Source organism: Camelina sativa, chromosome 19 (assembly GCF_000633955.1).
Source record: "Camelina sativa cultivar DH55 chromosome 19, Cs, whole genome shotgun sequence".
Taxonomy (NCBI): domain Eukaryota; kingdom Viridiplantae; phylum Streptophyta; class Magnoliopsida; order Brassicales; family Brassicaceae; genus Camelina; species Camelina sativa.
Window position 1 is genome coordinate 11,280,854 of NC_025703.1, and position 19,796 is coordinate 11,300,649.

Below are 19,796 nucleotides of genomic sequence, written 5' to 3' on the forward strand. Positions count from 1 at the left end.
CTCGGCCATAGACCACCTTAAAAGGAGAAGTCTTAATCGCTGAGTGAAATGAAGTATTGTAAGAGAACTCAGCCCAAACCAAATAACGCTGCCACGTACGAGGGTGACTCGAAGCAAAGCAGCGGAGGTAAGTCTCCAAACACCGATTAAGTACTTCTGTCTGACCATCAGTTTGTGGATGATACGCCGTGCTAAACTTCAACTTTGTGCCTGACAATCGAAAGAAATCACGCCACACTTCTCCCAAAAAGGTCCTATCACGATCAGACACAATTGTCCTTGGAAACCCGTGGAGACGTACAATCTCTGCAATGAACTTATTAGCCACATCCAACGCCTTAAAAGGGTGTTTAAGTCCAAGAAAATGAGCTGCTTTACTTAACCTATCCACCACCACCAAAATAACATTGATACCTCCCGACGTCGGTAAGCCCTCAATAAAATCAAGAGAAACATCCTCCCAAACAGCTTTAGGGATAGGTAAGGGTTGCAACATGACCGCTGGAGACAGTATAGAATATTTATGAGTCTGACAAATAGAGCAAGCCGCAACATACTTCTGGATATCCTTCTGCATCCCTTCCCATTGAAAAGATTCTTGTACTCGCTTAAGAGTTTTCAACACAGCCGCATGACCGCCACTACTACTATTATGATACTCATGTAAAAGAACAGGAATCAAACTGGAACCTTTAGGAATTACCAAAGTTTTTTGTACCACAAACGACCGTCCAACACATGGTAATGAGTCCCTAACAACATACCATTACGAAGTTGAGAAATGATACCTTGAATAGTAGCATCAGCATCAATTTCACGGTAAAGATCAACCATTTGAATCGCTGAGGGAACAGTAATAGCCAATAACAAGGTGGAAGTAGAGTGAGGAATACGAGAAAGTCCATCCGCAGCCTTGTTCTCCACCCCCGGTTTGTACACAATATCAATATCGAACCCCAACAACTTTGTCAACCATTTCTGATATTCGAGATTCACTTCTGTCTGTTCCAAGGGAAACTTCAAACTCCTTTGGTCCGTGTGGATTTCACATTTATTCCCCATCAAGTAGTGTTTCCACTTAAGTACAACAATTACCACAACCATTAATTCCCGCTCATACGCCGGTTTGAGCTGCTCACGAGCTGTCAATCGGTGACTAAAGTAAGCCAACAGCCTTTTGTCTTGAAGCAGGACAGCACCAACTCTCGTTCCCGAAGCATCAGTCTCAAAAATAAACTTCTTATCAAATGCAGGTAGGCCTAAAACAGGTGCTGAAGCCATAGCTTGTTTCAATGCATCAAAAGCAGATTGAGCCGCCTCTGACCAAGCAAATTGATCCTTCTTCAGTAATTCAGTTAATGGCTTCGCAATGGTTCCATAACCTTTGACAAACTTCCTATAATAACCAGTCAAGCCCAAAAAACCCACGCAACTGTTTGATATTCGCCGGAACTGGCCAACTCAGCATAGTCTCAGTTTTAGCTGCATTCGTGGCTACACCATCGGCAGAGATAATGTGACCGAGGTATTCAACCTGAGCTTCACCAAACGAACACTTCTTTGCATTAGCAAACAGTTGGTTGTCTAATAACACCTTCAACACCACTGTTAAATGCTCCAAATGTGACTCCAAACTGTCACTATAGATCAAAATATCGTCAAAAAAGACCAAGACAAATTTCCTGAGAAACGGCTTGAACACCTTGTTCATCAGAGCTTGAAACGTCGTTGGTGCATTAGTAAGGCCAAAAGGCATCACAAGAAACTCATAATGACCCTCTAGAGTGCGAAATGCAGTCTTAGCAATGTCTTCTTCACGCATCCTGATTTGGTGATAACCGGATCGTAGATCAATCTTTGAAAAGATGACAGCAACATGAAGTTCATCAAAGAGTTGGTCAATAACAGGAATAGGATACTTATCCAGTATCGTAGCCCGATTCAAAGCTCTGTAATCAACACAGAACCTCCAAGAGGAATCCTTCTTTTTTACTAACAAGACAGGACTTGAAAATGGACTACTACTCGGACGGATGATGCCCGCAACCAGCATGTCATCCACCATTTTCTCCATAAATTCCTTTGCAGCATGGGGATACCGATAATGGCGAACCGTAATGGAATGTACCCCTTGCTTTAAAACAATCGCATGTTCTTGACCTCGCAACGGAGGTAAGTATGTTGGTAACGCAAAAACAGGAGCAAAGTGTTCCAACACTGATGCTATCGCTGCTGGAATCTGCTTTGGCGCATTAAGCTAGGGTGCGGAAGCTAACATGTGACAGGCTCCTTCCAAACCCCGTGGTTGAGTAGATACTGCAAAAGATTTAATCAATAGTGGCGGAGCATGTAAAGACGTGTCTCCCACAAACTTCACTGGCTTGCCATCATAGACAAAAGACCATTCCTGGTTCTTCCAATCAACAGCACAAGTACCAAGTGTTTCCAACCATTGCATACCCAAAATAATATCTACACCACCCAACTCCAAGGAAACAAAGTCAGTCTTGAATTGAACACCAGATATTTGGAATTGTACATCCTTACAAATACCAGAACCATGAACCGAGGCACCATTGCCTAGCAACACTTCCATATTACTATCCATTGACACCTTCAAACGCAAATTAGCAGCTACCGTTGGGGTGATAAAATTGTGTGAGGCACCAGAATCAATCATAATCACCACTCGCGACCTACCAATCCACCCGACTAACTTGATGGTCCTAGGAGAGTGACGACCAATGAATGAATTAAGAGATAAGCAACATAAGACTGCCTCTTGGTTAAACTGCTCCACTTCTGTGCCACAAGACTCCTCATCCAACACTTCTAGTTCGAGTCCTTCGACTACTGTCAAAATCTGCAGTTCTTTAAGAGGACATACGTGTCCTCGCACATACTTCCCTTTGCATTTAAAACAGATTTCCTTGCTATGCATTGCATCGAGCTCCTCTGCAGTGTGCCTCTGTCGCGGTTGGAATACAGGTTTTGGGGTAACCGGAAGTATCGCACCTTGACCTCCATCATTCTGTAGCAACAAGGGACGTGGTTGAGTATACGTAGTCACTGGTTTTGAGGTAAACGGTTTTTGTGTAACCAAGGACTTGCTAGCTTTGTCACTTATCAGTTGACAAAACAAGCTAGTTTCCATACACAACACAATAGCCTTCTGATTATCCAATCCAACTAGTTCCTTCATCTTCAGAACCTCCTTCATCTCAGGTTTCAAACCATTATAGAAAATCTGCTCAAAGTGCGAATCATCTAAACCAAGAACTTGTGCAGATAAATCCTCAAATTCAGTCACATATGAAGACACCGCTCCTGTTTGCTTGATAGCAAAAAGACGATTTCCTGGAGTGTCTTCCTGAGCGACACCAAAGCGTAAAAACAAACGACGCCGGAACTCTTCCCATGAATGAAACTCACGGCGAGTCATCTCCCAATTAAACCATTTCAATACATCTCCCTCTAAACTCAAAGCAACCAGATCCAATTTATCATGATCCGAATAGCGACCCACACGAAAGAATCGTTCCACTTTAGACAACCAATCATACACATGAGAACCATTAAACACAAGCATCTCAATCTTACGAAGCAAACTCGAACGATTCTCTAACGGTAAGTGATCATGATTCTCGCGAACATAGGGATCTGAAGAATACGAAACCTGCTGAGCCTGGTGAGAAGATTCAGCGTAAATCGGAAGTTTCCCAATCTGAAGGTCGCGTGTTCGATCCACGCTCACCGCACCAATGATAGATTTAAGAACTCTCTCAAACAGAATACGATATGCAATTAGATTGAACTTATGAATCACAGAGATTGTAACTCACAAATCCGAAATAGGAATCGCTACACAAGAGTATGAGCAACGAGATTACAAATAGATCAACATAGATCTCTTCCAGCACATCGCTAGGCTAAAACCAGAATAACAAACAACATAAAAAGTCTCGAGTTCATCCTCCTCTATTTATTCAAATTCCCAAAAGCTTAACAGCAAAGCCTCCCCTTCATTCAGAGTCTTCGATTTGAGTTCCACTTGCGGCCACGTCAGCTCCTCCAACGGCTAATTCCTGCTGAGATGGCAACTTTCTCTGCTTCGTGAAATAAGCTTGGTGAATCGTATCATGGTGTTTGCAGATAACAATATTAATTGGAGAAACTGGTTCAGGGAAGAGCACTCAGTTGGTTCAGTTCCTTGCTGATTCTAGAGTTGATGCCGGTGAGTCGATTGTTTGTACACAACCNAGAGTCTTCGATTTGAGTTCCACTCGCGGCCACGTCAGCTCCTCCAACGGCTAATTCCTGCTGAGATGGCAACTTTCTCTGCTTCGTGAAATAAGCTTGGTGAATCGTATCATGGTGTTTGCAGATAACAATATTAATTGGAGAAACTGGTTCAGGGAAGAGCACTCAGTTGGTTCAGTTCCTTGCTGATTCTAGAGTTGATGCCGGTGAGTCGATTGTTTGTACACAACCACGGAAAATTGCTGCCATGACATTGGTTGATCGGGTCAGAGAAGAAAGGAGTGTTTGTTATGAGGAAAATATTGTCCGTTGTACTCCAACTTTTTTTTCTACCGAGCAAATTAGTTCCAAAGTTGTATCATGACAAAAATGTGTCTGCTTCAACACTACTCCTTACGAATTGTTACTTTTAGATATTCTTTACTTTTCTCGAAGGTTTGAACTTCTAGTATTACCTTTTTACTTTGTAATGATATTTTGTATTATTGTTGTATATAAATATAATAAAATTTTGGTATTTTTTGTTTAATTTGTCAAATTATCCAAAAATTGATCCTTACCATTGTTACTATTAAGCCACAAACATATCGACGGAATTTTGTGGCTTTTTGAAGCTAGGTGTTACTCATATTTCTGTTGCAATTTGTAACAAATAGCTATATATATATATATATATAACAATTAGTAGCAATTTGCGACATATTAATTTGTATCTAATTTGTGGCAATTTGCGACAATTTGTTATGAAGAGAAATTTTGCGACGACCAAATAGTTACAAATCATTTTTGTCTCAAAACTGTAACAAATTTTATTTAGCTAAGTAAAACGCGTTATACCTACACAAATTTTCGTAACTATACGATACAATTTTTGTTGTGACTAGCGTCTTTGTCATGAAAAAAAAGTGAGAAAATGTTCATCATGTTTGTACCTAAACTTATTGGGAAAAGTGGCATATCTAAAACACAAAATAAAACCACATTCTTCACAGTTAAGACGATGCCCTCGAAGTCTTTGGCAAATCGAGCAGACTTCTAGAGATAGGGGTTTAAATGTAAGAAATAGGGGATGTGGATGACACGGATGATCCAATGGCACAACTATAGAAGCACAACATACATCTAACTTATAAACACAATTCAGTTCAGTTGTGAACGCCTTAGAATCACAATCCCTTTTAGAACACACGTATGCGAACCCATTGCCATAACGATTACAAGCTATACATTTGAATGAATCACCTTGATGATCTACTTGTAGACTAAGGGGATGAGGATGAGTCAAATGATGTCTCTTCCGAGGAAGATATGCACAGTCTTGATGGAGAATAAAATCACATTGCATGCAATTGTAAATAATATCATCACATATAGGAAGTGTGCATGCCTGACAACGTTTGTTCTCGTCAAATTCTCTATTGGTCTCATCGTCGAGTCTCATATGATGATTTTGATGACTGAAATGTTGAATAATTCCATCACTTACCTCGTCGAATGACTTAATATCTTCAAATGCATCTTCTGGTTTTCCCTCAAGTTCTTTTCCATCCCATACATCTTTTCGTGTTGCACATCTAGAATGAACCCCAAAACTACAACCCTTTACGCATGTATATCTTCCATAATTTGTGTCTATCTTTCTACGACACACTCCACAAAACCATTTTTCAGGAGTAAGCAAAATATTGAAAGAGAGGCGGTGTTTATGACGCGATATGCTTATGATACTTGGCATGTCGAGGACACAATCTTTGTGGGTTAGAAAATCACACTGAAGACATGAATACATCAAAGATCTATGATTACTTGAGGTACAAACGTCACAAATCGATGATGCTTTCCTAGGAAAGTAGAAGAGCCTATGTTGATGCCTTTTTGGATTATCTATTACAAGGAGTGGTGGCTTTGTCGCGCAGTCGTCACATATAGTAGAGTCGCATATAGAGCAAACATATTGCCGAAAACTATAATTTAAACAACATAACCATGTCTTACGTGAGTAAAAACCATGAATACGTTGAACCACCCGAAGAGAGTGTTTAGGATGGTATGGATGCTTTGATATCGGCTCGATACACTCTTTGTGGAAGCCAATAGAACATAGTTTGCATGAATAAAATGGGCTACAGACTATCGGATTTTCGCAAATCCAGCATGAAATATTGTCGTATGTACCCTCTATATTGTTGCACCAATCTAAGGGACGGATGTGACAAGATTCGTATTGGGGATCGGACAAAATAGGCAAACGAATTGGTAATTCTCTGAATTGTATCCAGCGAAACTCGTCTTCCTCATTCCAAAATTCTGCAAAAAGGCAAAGGAGAAGATGAGGAGCATATTGCTGGGTTGACTTGCAAGAATCCATGGCTAAAACGGAACAAAGAAGATATATGAAATTATGATGGATAGATGGTTTGAGAGTATTGGTACGCTTACATGCTTATAATAATATACTGTATATAGGGTTTGGTAACGAATGCAAATGTTTCTTGTTTTTAATACATTCTAAAATTCCTCACGCAAAGTTGTTATACTTATTATGCGTTTCCCTTTGCATTTATATCAAGTCTTCTAATGTTACTAAGTTTCTTGACAAGGAAAAATGCTACAATATACAGATTCTTTTTCTGCACAAATCTTTTTGAAAGTTGGATAAGGAATGTAAAAACCCTTTTCTGCACAAATCTTTTTCTTTGTTATCTACAACGAAGAAAGTTTGAGACTCGCCGATCCTAATAATGAAAAAACATGGTTCATGCGTAAGACAATTTATGGATTATTCTTCGGTTGTCTCTTGTGTTAACTATGACCTAACCTTTCTTTACTGCAAATGAACCATGGCTCTAATTCAGAGAAACAAAACATAAAACAAGCTTAAAACAATGTTCTTTATGAAAATGGAGAAGAAACTCTGCTCATTTTAAAGAAAGCACAATAAGAAGAGTCACTAAATTCTTCTGACTTCACATCCAGAGTCAAGTAAGCCCAAAGCCGTACAGTAACATCAGTTAGAGAAGAGATAGTTGCATTGGATCAGTAGACTCCATTGAAAAATGCTAGGCTCTTAGGAACTCCTGGCTCTGTTCCTGAACGTCGGAAGATGATCTTACCTCAACTTGGTAGGTGAAACACTTCTCTATTCGAGAGCCTTGGCTTTCTCTTTACTGATTGTCCCTGCATAAGGTACGCCAGAGCTGGGAATGTCTATATGTTTGCTCAACTAACTTACAATGTAATGGCGTGCCTATCTTCAAATGTTAAATTAGCTGTCAACTCAACAACTGACGAAATGGATGCGCTTTGTTCATCAGCCAAAGTAAGAACAGAGCTGATTGACATGGGAAATGCTGAATGACACCGATGTGATAGATCATGAGAGCAACATTCCATGTCCATGCAGTGAAACGAAGTTCATGAAAGGCCTCTGGAAATTATCATGTTATGATCTAATGTAATGTTTTGTTATATCAAGCTAACATAGCAAATGGAGTTTCATTAGGATAAATCGATCATGAGAGCAACATTCCATATCCATGCAGTGACACGAAGCTGATGAGAGGCCTCTGGATGTTATCATGTTATGATCTAATGTAATGTTATGTTATTTTCTAGCTAACATAGCAATTGGAGTTTCATCGGATGAATCGATCAGAATGATGAAAATGAATCCCACAAAGTGATGTGTCAACGCCGTAATAAGATAAATAAATGGCAAACCAAACTCCTACAGAATCAAAACAATCATCAAAAACCACACTGCGAATGCATGTAGCAAAGCTAATAGGAACTGAAACATGTTATGTTGATGAGGTCACACTATATGCATCCATCACATGACAAAGAAGCAATGCTAATGCTTAAAAATGTCGAGAATGAAAATGGATGCAATGCGGACTGCCAGCAACATGCATCCTATTCGTGCAGTTGTTGCGAGATAAAGAAGAGAGTACGTCCCCCTTCAAGGCCTACTGATATGTCAGAGCTCCTTGGGCTCCATTTGCATTCGGAGAAGGATAGAAAGAATAGCCGCCACCTTCCTTTCTCTTCCCATATGGATTCTTTGAATATGTATCATTGGTTTAAGAAGAAACAAAGAGAAAAGAAAAAAAGAACTGGGCATATTGGAATATAAAAACAAGAAGAGAGAGAGTGATATGTAAAGGATATTGGATCCTCATGCCAACTGAACCAGAACTTGGAATGACAGCACCTTGCAAATTATGGTGAACATTTGTGGCACTATTGACATCCTGCAAGTCCAGATAGAACAATTTAACAATATGCTAGAAGAATATTGTCTGGCAATTATACCCACAGATGGTGAAGGTTTCAGAATTAACCTCGAATTCAATAAAGCAAACTGTATGCCTTTCTTGTCTCAGAATCTTCATTTGTTTGAAACCAGGTTGCCTGCAAAATGAAAGTACAGCTTACCACATAACTCTTAACAACACACTGATACAAAAGAGCAAAGATCTAAAGGAAAGAAATGGACAGGAGGAGTGTCACCAAAGCAAACAGATACTCACGCGCTCAAGAGGCTTCTCAATTCTTCTTCGTTAATATTCTCCCCAAGATTACCAATAAATAGGGTATTGCAAGGTGGATTATCCTTAATATTCTGCAATTGAAAAAATAGAAAACAGCATGAGACATATATCAGTTAAATATACATCAAACAGGGAACAAATTTTATCAAACAATCAGAAACTTCAGTACACAATGCATTAAATTAGGCCACAACTATTGTTCCACAACACAATTGCCAAAGAGTATAGCATGTGCGCTAATCAGAATGAACTTCGAGTTTGTAAATATTAGGCAAGGATAGGCAAGTACAACATGGATTCCGGGTAGAATATAGCAAAACCTATCAATAAAAAGATGAAAAAAGAGCAACTATACCTGGACAGGCACATATGAACTAGGAGCTGCTATAGGTGCGGGCGCAGGCATTGGTACAGGGGGAGCATGATAACCTGCATAAGGATCATATGGTGGAGGTGGAGGTGCCATATACCTGAACCAAATTTTATCTTGTAGTCAACTAAGCAATTTAACAGAGAACCGTGTACCAAATACACATCGTTCAGTTTCTACACCGCATCTGAAATACGAAAGAGAAGCAAAGGCCTCACCCATGAGGAGGTCCCCACACTGGAGGAGGTGGAGGGTGGAAAGGAGATGGACTATACACAGAATGTGTGCAGTCACCTCCAGTTCGTAGGCGCTTACTTTGATCATAAGCATTTGACTCCCCAACAATTCCTACACAATAACAATCGAGTTCAAAGGTGAGAATATTACCAATGGGGGAGAGCGTGATGAGATCCTCATATAAATGCACAAAACTGAATCAAACATTGTTTCAGTAACATGACCGATGCTAAGATAGAGCTAACCTCTTTTAACAAAGAGATTCTTCTTGGCCATCTCTGTATGTATCACAGACTTCGAGTCAGCATCAAACACCATATGCTACATGGCAAAAAAAAAAAAACAATATAAGTCACAAAGTGAAAAGGCAAAAAAGGAGTTGAGTCAATCAATGATAAGAAGCAGAGAGACCTGAAGGGTATCTTTGGCTGCCATTGCAAACTGAGCAGTGGAGAAAAGAGCAAAACCCATAGGCTTTTCTCCCTTGAAATTCACCTGAGAAGCCTCGTAACCAGGCAACCATCTTAAGAGATTGAGAAGCTCTCTCTCTTTTACATCATCAGGAAGCCCTGCGATGAAGATTGTCCGAAGCTGAAACAAACAGATTCAAAATCGTTAACTCCAACTAACATAACTGCTAAGAACTTTCTCGACAGCACATCACAAGAATCACCGATATGTAGAGAGAAAGAGAGAGGGAGAGAGAGGAGAGAGAGAGAGAGAGAGAGAGAGAGACAGTTGTAACCTCGTCATAAGGAGGACGATTATGGTTGTCAACTAAAACAGGAGGAGGAGGATGATGGTGATGAACGGGCGGGGGATGTGGTGGAGCAGCTGTGGAAACTGCGGCGGGAGGAGGCGGTGCCCCTGCCGCTGGCCATTGCTGGTGGTAAGGGTGGATTCCGGCGCCGGCCATGAGATCGAAACCCTAATTAACGAGATAGAGAGAGAGAGAGAGAGAGAGAGAGAGATTGCTCTAAATATTTTTGTGCGGAGAGAAGAAGAATCGACGACGGCGCATAGTTGGCAGACTTATTTTTTAAGTCACATGCTCCGCACGTGAACAACAACACTGTGTGCAACTTTTTATTTTTTTCTGTTTTTTTTTTCTTTAGTTGGCAAAAATATTTTTTTTGGGACTCACACGGCAAACCATATGAAGGACCTATACTCTCTCGATTCTTCGGGTCAGTTCAGTATTAGTTTCCCGTTTTATTTGGGTTTTCTAAAATTTTGTCGAATTTAACTGAAAAATGTTTGGTTACTTTATAGTTAACTATTTTACCATCAATATAAATAATAACTTTTGATTTTTTTTAAATTGATTTAATTAAAGTAAATTCGGTTAAAGCGGTATGATTCGGTTACTTCTGATGATTTGGATAAAATTAATTACAAAAAAAGTGAGATACTTTTTTGAATACAACACAAATAACGCTTTGGCCATAAAATAGAGAACCGTAGAGTCGGTAGAGAGAACGATATGAGTGTTATGGAGAGAAATGATGGTGACTGGAAGAGCTAGAGAGAAAAAAAGTCAAAACCGTCGACAACGATTTAGATGCGAAAATATGTCAATTATAATTTATAAAGAAACTTAAAATATCACCACGGATAGGATTATTTTTAAAAAGAAATCCTTTCAAGCGCCCATTAAAATATGGACAGCATAATCCAAAATCCAATTAATATAGCATATCGTAACCTGAGTTTTTTTTTTTTAATGGTCACTTGATGAATTGTTAATGCTTTTATGGTTATCAACTACATTAAATCTTGTTGACAAAATAATAAAAAACTGCATTAAATCATTTTTTTAAAATCTTGCTTTTAACAACTCCTTCTCCGGAAGAGGTGAACAAAAACCTAATGTATGAATATGATGATCATGCTGCCGTTAGCAATGTTTCAAGACCAAAACCAAAACAAATTAGCAATGTGAAGTGTGTGAACCCAATACTAATAATAAATTAGCTTTGGTTTATCATATTGTTGTATTAACTAATTAACCAAAACTAATGGCCCCCCAGGGGCCATATTATAAAATAGAGAAGACCAAAACCAAAAAACAAAGAAAAAACATGGTTAACGTGTTACAACACAGAGCCACACAAGTGCTTCCAAAAACTCCGCGAGTGTCTCCCACACTCATTCCTTAAGCGCGTAGAGATACCTATTCCCTCGATATTGTTGTCTCTCCTCTTTTTCTTCACGATCTCTTCTCTTCTTCTAATGAAGTTTCTTCTTCCTTCTCTTCCTCTTCATTCTTCCTTTGATCCTTTCCAACGACGACGACGACGACGATTCAAACTACAAACCCTAGACGAAGACAAAAGAATCGAACTCCTTCATACTATATAATAAACTTCCGATTCCTCTCTGCTGAAAAAACCAAAAAAGAAAAAGCAATGAAACCGATTCAATCGCCTCCTGGAGTAGCTTCTTCACCTATGAAGAACCGTTTACGCAAACGTCCTGACTTAAGCTTACCACTCCCACACCGCGACGTCGCTCTCGCCGTACCTCTCCCTCTCCCACCTCCCTCCTCTTCCTCCTCCGCCGCTCCGGCGTCTTCATCCGCCATATCAACAAACATCTCCGCCGCCAGAAGCTTATCCGAGCTAGAACGCGTAAACCGAATCGGGAGCGGAGCCGGAGGAACGGTTTACAAAGTAATCCACCGTCCTTCATCGCTCCCTTTCGCTCTCAAGGTGATATACGGGAACCACGAAGACACCGTGAGACGCCAGATCTGTAGAGAGATCGAGATCTTGCGGAGCGTGGATCACCCAAACGTTGTGAAATGTCACAACATGTTTGATCACAACGGCGAGATCCAGGTTTTGCTTGAGTTCATGGATCAAGGATCTCTCGAAGGAGCTCACGTGTGGCAAGAAGAGGAGTTGGCTGATCTCTCTCATCAGGTTCTTAGTGGATTAGCTTATCTTCACCGCCGTCACATCGTTCACCGTGATATCAAACCTTCGAATCTTCTTATAAACTCGGCCAAGAATGTGAAAATTGCTGATTTTGGAGTGAGCCGGATCTTGGCTCAAACCATGGATCCTTGTAACTCCTCTGTTGGAACTATTGCTTATATGAGTCCTGAGAGGATCAACACTGATTTGAACCATGGCCGTTACGATGGTTACGCTGGAGATGTGTGGAGTTTAGGTGTTAGCATCTTGGAGTTTTACTTGGGGAGGTTTCCTTTTGCTGTGAGTAGACAAGGTGATTGGGCGAGTCTAATGTGTGCTATTTGTATGTCTCAGCCACCTGAAGCTCCGGCCACGGCGTCTCAGGAGTTTCGTAACTTTGTTTCTTGTTGCTTACAGAGTGATCCTCCTAAGAGATGGTCTGCTCAACAGCTTTTGCAGCATCCTTTCATTCTTAAATCAACCGGTGGTCCTAATCTCGGTCAAATGTTGCCACCGCCTCGTCCTCAATAACTTTTCTTGTTTTCAAATTTTTTCACATATTTTTCCTGACAATTTTTGCATGCCCCCAAAGGAAGTTAATGCAAAGAGTAGAACAATGTGGTTTGTGTGAATTGGGGTATGGTTCGTCAGGGAAGGAAACTCAAGTTTGTGTTTAGGGTTTTATTGAGTCTTCTTTATTATGCTGTTCAAGCTTGATTTTTGTCTTTTTGGTAATGGAAGAATGTTTTGGTAGAAATGGGATTAAGGACGAGATGAATTCTTATGGATTTGCATGTGGTTGTTGTTCATATCAGGAAGTAAATTGGACTATGGAGGATCTTCGATTTGTTAATTCTCTCATTAACAAAGCTTCTTTTATTGCCCTTTATTTATGCTTCTTTTATAGTTTCTGTCTTGTGAATCATAATAGAGACTTCTGCTTTCTTTTTTGCTTTGCCATTTATACTCTTAATTATTGCGGTAATAGTTGAAAAGCTTGTTTAGTAGTAGTACCTTTTGATTGATCATATATGATGATCTTTTTTACCAGTTTCCACTTTTGGTGTGATCTCTCTCTTCAAGGTGTATGCAAATGCGATTATTCGTTTCATGAACTAATTGTAGCATCTTTATAACGTTCGACTTATATCAGTACAGATATGGGATCAGAAGATAAACCTCTGTTGCAAGCGCGACGAAGTATCTGTTAGGTAATCAATTGGTCTCGACTTCCAACCACGTTAGACCTCTCCGCTGGGCTGCTTCCTTCTCTGCAGGTTATTTGCTGCTTAATTCACCTGATTTCTTTATGCATTCAAGCTTGCAGAGGAGGTTAAGTTAAAATGCGGCTCATAACATAAGTTCTCATTGTCGCTTTTTATTGCGGGTATGTCTGCTGCTCCTTAAATCTCTAGACTAATAGTTCTAAAGACTTAAGAGAATAGAGAAATGATGATTATAGGGAATGAATTGCTGTCTTTCGGGGTAGTTTAGCCTTAGGTTTCCTGGATCTGTTGACTTTACAAGAGTGGTGTCTCGAAACCAAATCAAATATCAAACGCTTACTTCTTAGAGACTTTTAGTGTTCGATTTTACACATACATTTGCAAACTCTCTTGTGTCTATTTAGAGCACTCAGTTTCCAATTTACCTCGAAGATCCTTCCTGAGAATCTTTCCTGAAACTGCTTTTGGTATAGCTTCAATGAAAAACACCATCTTGATTCGCTTGTAGTGAACCACCTATATAAACAACCGTCACAATCATTGATTTAAGACATGGACAGTTCTATCTTTGTGTGTTTCGTATTTAAAGACCGAAAGTGAATTATTATTACCTGTTTGTTTACATAACTCTTGACATCATCTTCAGTTAACTGAGACCCTTCCGATCTAACTACAAACGCTACTGGAACCTCATCAGCTACTTCGTCCTTCATTCTGCAAATTCAAATATCATTAGAAACAACAAACGCTATAGTTTCGAATTACAAGATTCAGTTTGTTTTTTTAGCTCACCCAACAACTGCTGCATCGTCAATATCAGGATGAGAAATAAGCAATGCTTCAAGCTCAGCCGGAGCCACTTGATAGCCTTTAAATTTGATCAGTTCCTTCAACCGATCAACAATAAAGATCTCATCATCATCATCCACAAACCCAATATCTCCTGTGTGTAACCATCCATCTTTATCAATGGTTCCTGATGTAGCTTCCGGATCATTCAAATAACCTACCAATATCGCACCAATATTTTTCTCCCTATCAAGGTATGTTCTCTTAAAACAAAAAGGGACGCAACATGATCATTTGACCGTTTTTTACCTTTCATGAGCTGATCACCTCGGACGCAGATCTCGCCAGATTTGTTCCGCGGTAAGGATATTCCGGTTATGGTATCGACCACTTTCAACTCGGCGTTTCTGATCACAGTCCCGCACGCACCAGACTTGGTTTTGAACGGGTTCTTTGCAAAAGCTAATGACTTAGCCACCGTTCCTGACTCGGTCATTCCATAACCCTGAAATAATGTGTGTATTTTTTAAGTCATTGCCAAAATCTAAAAACTACAACATTTGACATTTTTCATTATAATTAGATCCCCACTGACCAAGACATGAACTGAGAAATGGCAGTCTGAAAACTATAATCAAAATAATGTAGGACAATGAGGTTCATGAGCATGTGCGATGTTGGCCGTGGTTATTGGATTAAATTAAATTATAAAGTATCTGGTAAGAATTGTTAACGTTTTCTTGTATGATCCCACAATTCTATCAATAAGGCAAGACTTTGTTGTTTCTTGTCAAATGAATATGTCAAACTACTTAGAGAAATAAACTATAAGATCGATTTGGATGGGTGATTCGTATAAAGAGGCGAGCAATGAATGTTTTCCCTAATAATGGAACTAAATTATATGTATGTTATTAAATAATTAACATCTGTGAATACTTTATTAAAAAGCATTTTATCAATAATTGAATAGTGGAGTATCTTTTAACCAAAAAAGAAGAAAAAATAAAAAAGAAAAAGCATTTATCAAAAAGGAATTAAAAAAGCTCATGTTATAAGACTAAAGCAACACAGCCAAGCCAAACCTTAAAGTAAAAGTGGAGAAGGTGTCCTCTAGGCATTGGGACCGAAGTGAGTTTTTCCACAGACACTAACACACAGTGTGACCTAAACTCCATTATTTTATTCTGTGATATGCTTTTAAAAATTGTCAATTGGATTTTTTTTTCTTTTCCTTTGGTATAGTCTCACATTGGCACTAATTTCTACTATCATATGTTTTGAATTGACTTTCATACTATTCACATGAAAATTTCTACAATTATTAAGTACTTTAGTGAAATCGAACTAACCTTATTAAAAAAAAAAACATAACTAGAATCCCTTTATTATTGCTTTAGTTTAGTTGCTTTAGTTAAAAGCATGTTAGATAAATCTAGCCACCTACCTACATTTCAATTATTTTGCTATACCAGTAGCCCCGCATGCAAATTGGACGAAGCACAAACTAAAGCATATATATAGTAGTACTCAGTTTAAACAAATTATGACTCCACTAACTAAACCAAATAAGGTTCTTAATAGTATCAAAGTCTATCAGAAATGGCGAAAAACCAATAATGAATTAACCTTTCTATTTGGTCGTCTCAACGTGGAAGCTATACCTATTGGTTCTTTTAGCTTTTAAGAAAACAAAATATATAATATTGGTGGAATGATTTGGAATTATCTTTCGGCAAAAAATAAGTATTAATCATTTACCTACCACAAGCCACTAAACTCTAATCTAAGTGATCGACTTGTATACTCAAGATAAGGACAACGATTTGTAATTAATTAATCAATGTCTTGCATAAAATCATGTCTTCATTTAAAAAAGCCAAAATATTGTTGTTTTATTAAGTCAAAATATTGGTACTTTAACATCGCAATTACTAATAAAATATTCGTAAATGTGGTATCACGTAAGATGTGGACAATGACATAAATAGTTTTAAAGCTTAGATTTGGTGAACCACTAAATTCATTTTTCTTTAATAAATATTTTAGACCACGGAATTGTTAGTGTATCCCTTACTCAAGTTACTAAACAATTGCGCACAGCGATGAATCTTGACCAACTACCGCTAGTATTTGTACTAACTATCGTCGTATCTCTTACTACATAGATAAGAGAAGATGACAAAACAGTTGACTCTCAAGTACTGAGATGAAACATATGTAGATCCAAATACTCACCCAAACATTCTTAGTTCATCTCAATTCTAGTTATGTTTATAGGATTCTGTACGATTTGACTAGAGTCTATGTGTCCGATTGCATTAAGACTTATGAAGAAACTAACAAAAGTAATTACGAAATCACAGAGGAAATTAAGGGAATTAGAAACTGACCTGACCAAAAATGGCATTAGGAAACTTAAGGCGCACGGCGTCTTCAAGCTCCTTCTTTAGTGTAGCTGCACCTGATAGCATCATCCTCACCGAGCTCAAGTCATATTTTTCAGTATCCGGGGACTTAACGAACGCTAGAACCACCGGGGGAGCCACAGGAACCACCGTGACTTTGTACCTCTGAATCAGCTCCATCACCAGATTCAACTCGAACCTCGGCACGATCAGTAGCGCCGCACCGGTTCTCATCGCCGAAAGCATCAGCGCGTCGAGAGCATAAATGTGAAACATTGGGAGAAAACAGAGGATGACATCATTTGCCGTGAAGTTGAGGTTAGGGTTTTCTCCGTCCACTTTCTGAGCAATGCTCGTAACTAAACCCTTGTGAGTAATCATCACTCCCTTTGGAAGTCCCGTTGTCCCGGAGGAATACGGCATCGCCACCGTGTCTTCCGGCGAGATCTCAGGTTTAGGAAGCTCTGTTTCGTCAGCTTGAGTCAGTTCCGTAAAACTCACGCAACCGTCATCAGTCGATGAAATCACGTCGTCGTCAACGCAAACGATCAAAACACCGTCGTTTTTGAGGTCAGTTAGTTTCTCGACGTAGCATTTTTTCGTGATGATCATCTTCGCCGTGGAGGCTTTCGCCTGTTTTGCGATCTCCGGCTGCGTATAGAACGGATTCGCGGTGGTGGAGACGGCTCCGAGGTACGCCACGGCAAGAAAAGACAGAGCAAACTCCAAAGAGTTCGGGAGAAGTAGCATCACGACGTCACCGTGGCGGATCCCGAGCCGATGCATCCCTGCGGCGATCCTCCTTGAATCAGTCTGTACATCGGCGTAGGTCAAGACACGTCCCGTAGCACCGTCGATGAGACAAGTGGAGGTTGAGTCACCGTCTCCTTCGCCGGAGAATTTCTGGAAGACGTAATCGGTGAGAGGGAGGTGGTTAGGGATGAAGATATCAGGAAGCTTAGATCGGAAAATGAAACCATGAGGAGAAGGTTCTTCTTCTTCTTCTTTCTTGTTTGTGAGAAATTGAGTTTGTTGTTGGAGCACCATTTGTGTGGAGACTCTAATTCTTCTTTCTTCTTCTTTTTTTTTTTTACTTTGTTTGTGAGAAACTTTCTTTACTAAATGTAACGTATATGCATATATTTTTGATTTCCCTTTGAATGGGTTTTTATAAGGAATGGTACGTTTGGTTTCTTTATTTTTTGATCCATTGATAGTGATTTGTTTCCACGAGATGAGATTTTCTTATTATTGATTTTGTCTTTAAATGAACTATTGCTACGTAGTTGGTGAGAGTGGGCCAGTTTTTTTTCACCTTTTCTTCATTACAAACAATGAAACAAATTTACAATTGTCACTGTATTTAAAATACTATAATTAAGCATCTTAATGTTATAAGATTCGCAAATTAATTTTTAACACTAATTTATTTTTAATATATATGTAAATTAATTTATTCTGATATATCACAATCAAATAGAAATTTCATATTTAAAATAGTTATTATAAATTTGAAAAGAATAATTGACAAATTTGAGTTAAAAGTAATGTTTTTTTTTATGTTGGGGATAATACTTGTATATCATAATTCGACATGTAATATTCATAAACTACCTGAAAGAGGCAAAGAGCCATTAAGAAAATTGTCATAATATTTAGTTTTTTTCATCAGTTTACCACAAAAGATATGCATATGATAAATCAGGATACTATGCGCATAGACGTTATGTGAGACGCGACATACACGTGACGCGTCCATCTTCTTTATGGCATATTACGGAAATGTAATACGCCCAACCTATTATATTGTGCTAAGCAACCTATTATATATAAATTACAGACTTTGTGTAATCAAATATCTAACACAGATAAAGTAATTTCTTATAAATATTACTTAAAAACAAAATTTTCTATTTTATAGATTTGTTGTAATTTTTCTAACATTTTTTAAATGTTTTTTTAACGTTTGATTTTCAAAAATCCTGAAAATCATGAGTTTTGTACGGAAAACCAAACGTTAAAAAAAATGAACACTTCATGTAATAATTAATGTTATAAACCTGACAATAAGTTTTGTACGGAAATTTTATAGTTATATAGAGTTGATTTTGACTTCCTCTTTGACGGATAATATTTTCTGGTCAATAATATTTGCATTTTATGTGTATTTGTTTGGTACGTAGGATTTTTTTTTTGGGTAGGATATTATTGTATCGCTGTTATGGACAATTTTAAAAATACATCAAAAGAAATAATTATACAATTTACAACAACGGTCAAAAACATTTTAAGGAAATTAATTATATATGAAAAAGTGAGGAATGCATACAATATATTTAAGTATATAGTTTGATATAGTATAATGTACATCTTATATAAGAAAAATGCATTCAACCTTTAACGTAACCCATCCTTTTGATATCGCTTGAGACAAGATAAATTTTACATATATGAAGATTGAAGAGTTGTAGTAACTATTCATAAGCGTGTAAAGCGAATACCGCGTACTCGAAAACCAAACAAAACAAGAACTTGAAGCACAAAGTCTTAAGTCATTGTAACCAAGTGGATTAGTTTTGATGGACCCCGGATATGGAAATTGGATGTATAGACTTGACTGAATTAATTTTTGCTAAAATTACTGTTTGATTACTGTTTGATAATAATACAAACAGACTAGAATAACCAAAATCTTGTGAGTTGTGATAAAACAATTGAGAAGAGGCATGATGTTGCGAGAAGAGGCATTTGATGCAATTAAAGTTTAAGGATATGATAGGGATGAAATGGAGGCATCAAAATCTATTGTTGTCAATTTATGGGTTTACGCTTCTAAAACTAAAGGGATTGAGAGAGAAATCGAGCGCGTGATACTCACTCGCGGCGATTTTTCTCTCCCAAAAATTTCTCTCTTCTGATCACAACCACTTGCACCGACGGCGGGTCCTCTATCAATTCCGGTGATGATGAGGACCCTACGGCTCATGGCGCTTCATCCGCGACTCCGCATCTTCTCGGCGACACCATGGAAACAA

General features: G+C 38.5%; 3 protein-coding genes across 3 annotated transcripts; 1 reads left to right on the forward strand and 2 right to left on the reverse strand.

Annotated features, from left to right (window-relative positions):
* LOC104766010 (cell wall integrity protein scw1-like) lies at positions 7,888-10,427 on the reverse strand. Its single transcript, XM_010489810.2, has 9 exons — positions 10,166-10,427; positions 9,832-10,011; positions 9,666-9,741; positions 9,402-9,531; positions 9,169-9,283; positions 8,793-8,884; positions 8,604-8,673; positions 8,431-8,513; positions 7,888-8,331 (listed from the first exon to the last, which is right to left on the reverse strand). Exons 1-9 carry the CDS (start codon positions 10,334-10,336, stop codon positions 8,229-8,231), a joined length of 1,020 nt encoding a protein of 339 aa, XP_010488112.1. The 5' UTR covers positions 10,337-10,427; the 3' UTR covers positions 7,888-8,228.
* LOC104766012 (mitogen-activated protein kinase kinase 5-like) lies at positions 11,631-13,286 on the forward strand. The gene has a single exon (XM_010489811.2). It carries the CDS (start codon positions 11,829-11,831, stop codon positions 12,867-12,869), a length of 1,041 nt encoding a protein of 346 aa, XP_010488113.1. The 5' UTR covers positions 11,631-11,828; the 3' UTR covers positions 12,870-13,286.
* LOC104766013 (4-coumarate--CoA ligase 4) lies at positions 13,792-17,909 on the reverse strand. The gene is made up of 5 exons (XM_010489812.1): positions 16,747-17,909; positions 14,663-14,858; positions 14,357-14,570; positions 14,176-14,278; positions 13,792-14,080 (listed from the first exon to the last, which is right to left on the reverse strand). Exons 1-5 carry the CDS (start codon positions 17,806-17,808, stop codon positions 13,961-13,963), a joined length of 1,695 nt encoding a protein of 564 aa, XP_010488114.1. The 5' UTR covers positions 17,809-17,909; the 3' UTR covers positions 13,792-13,960.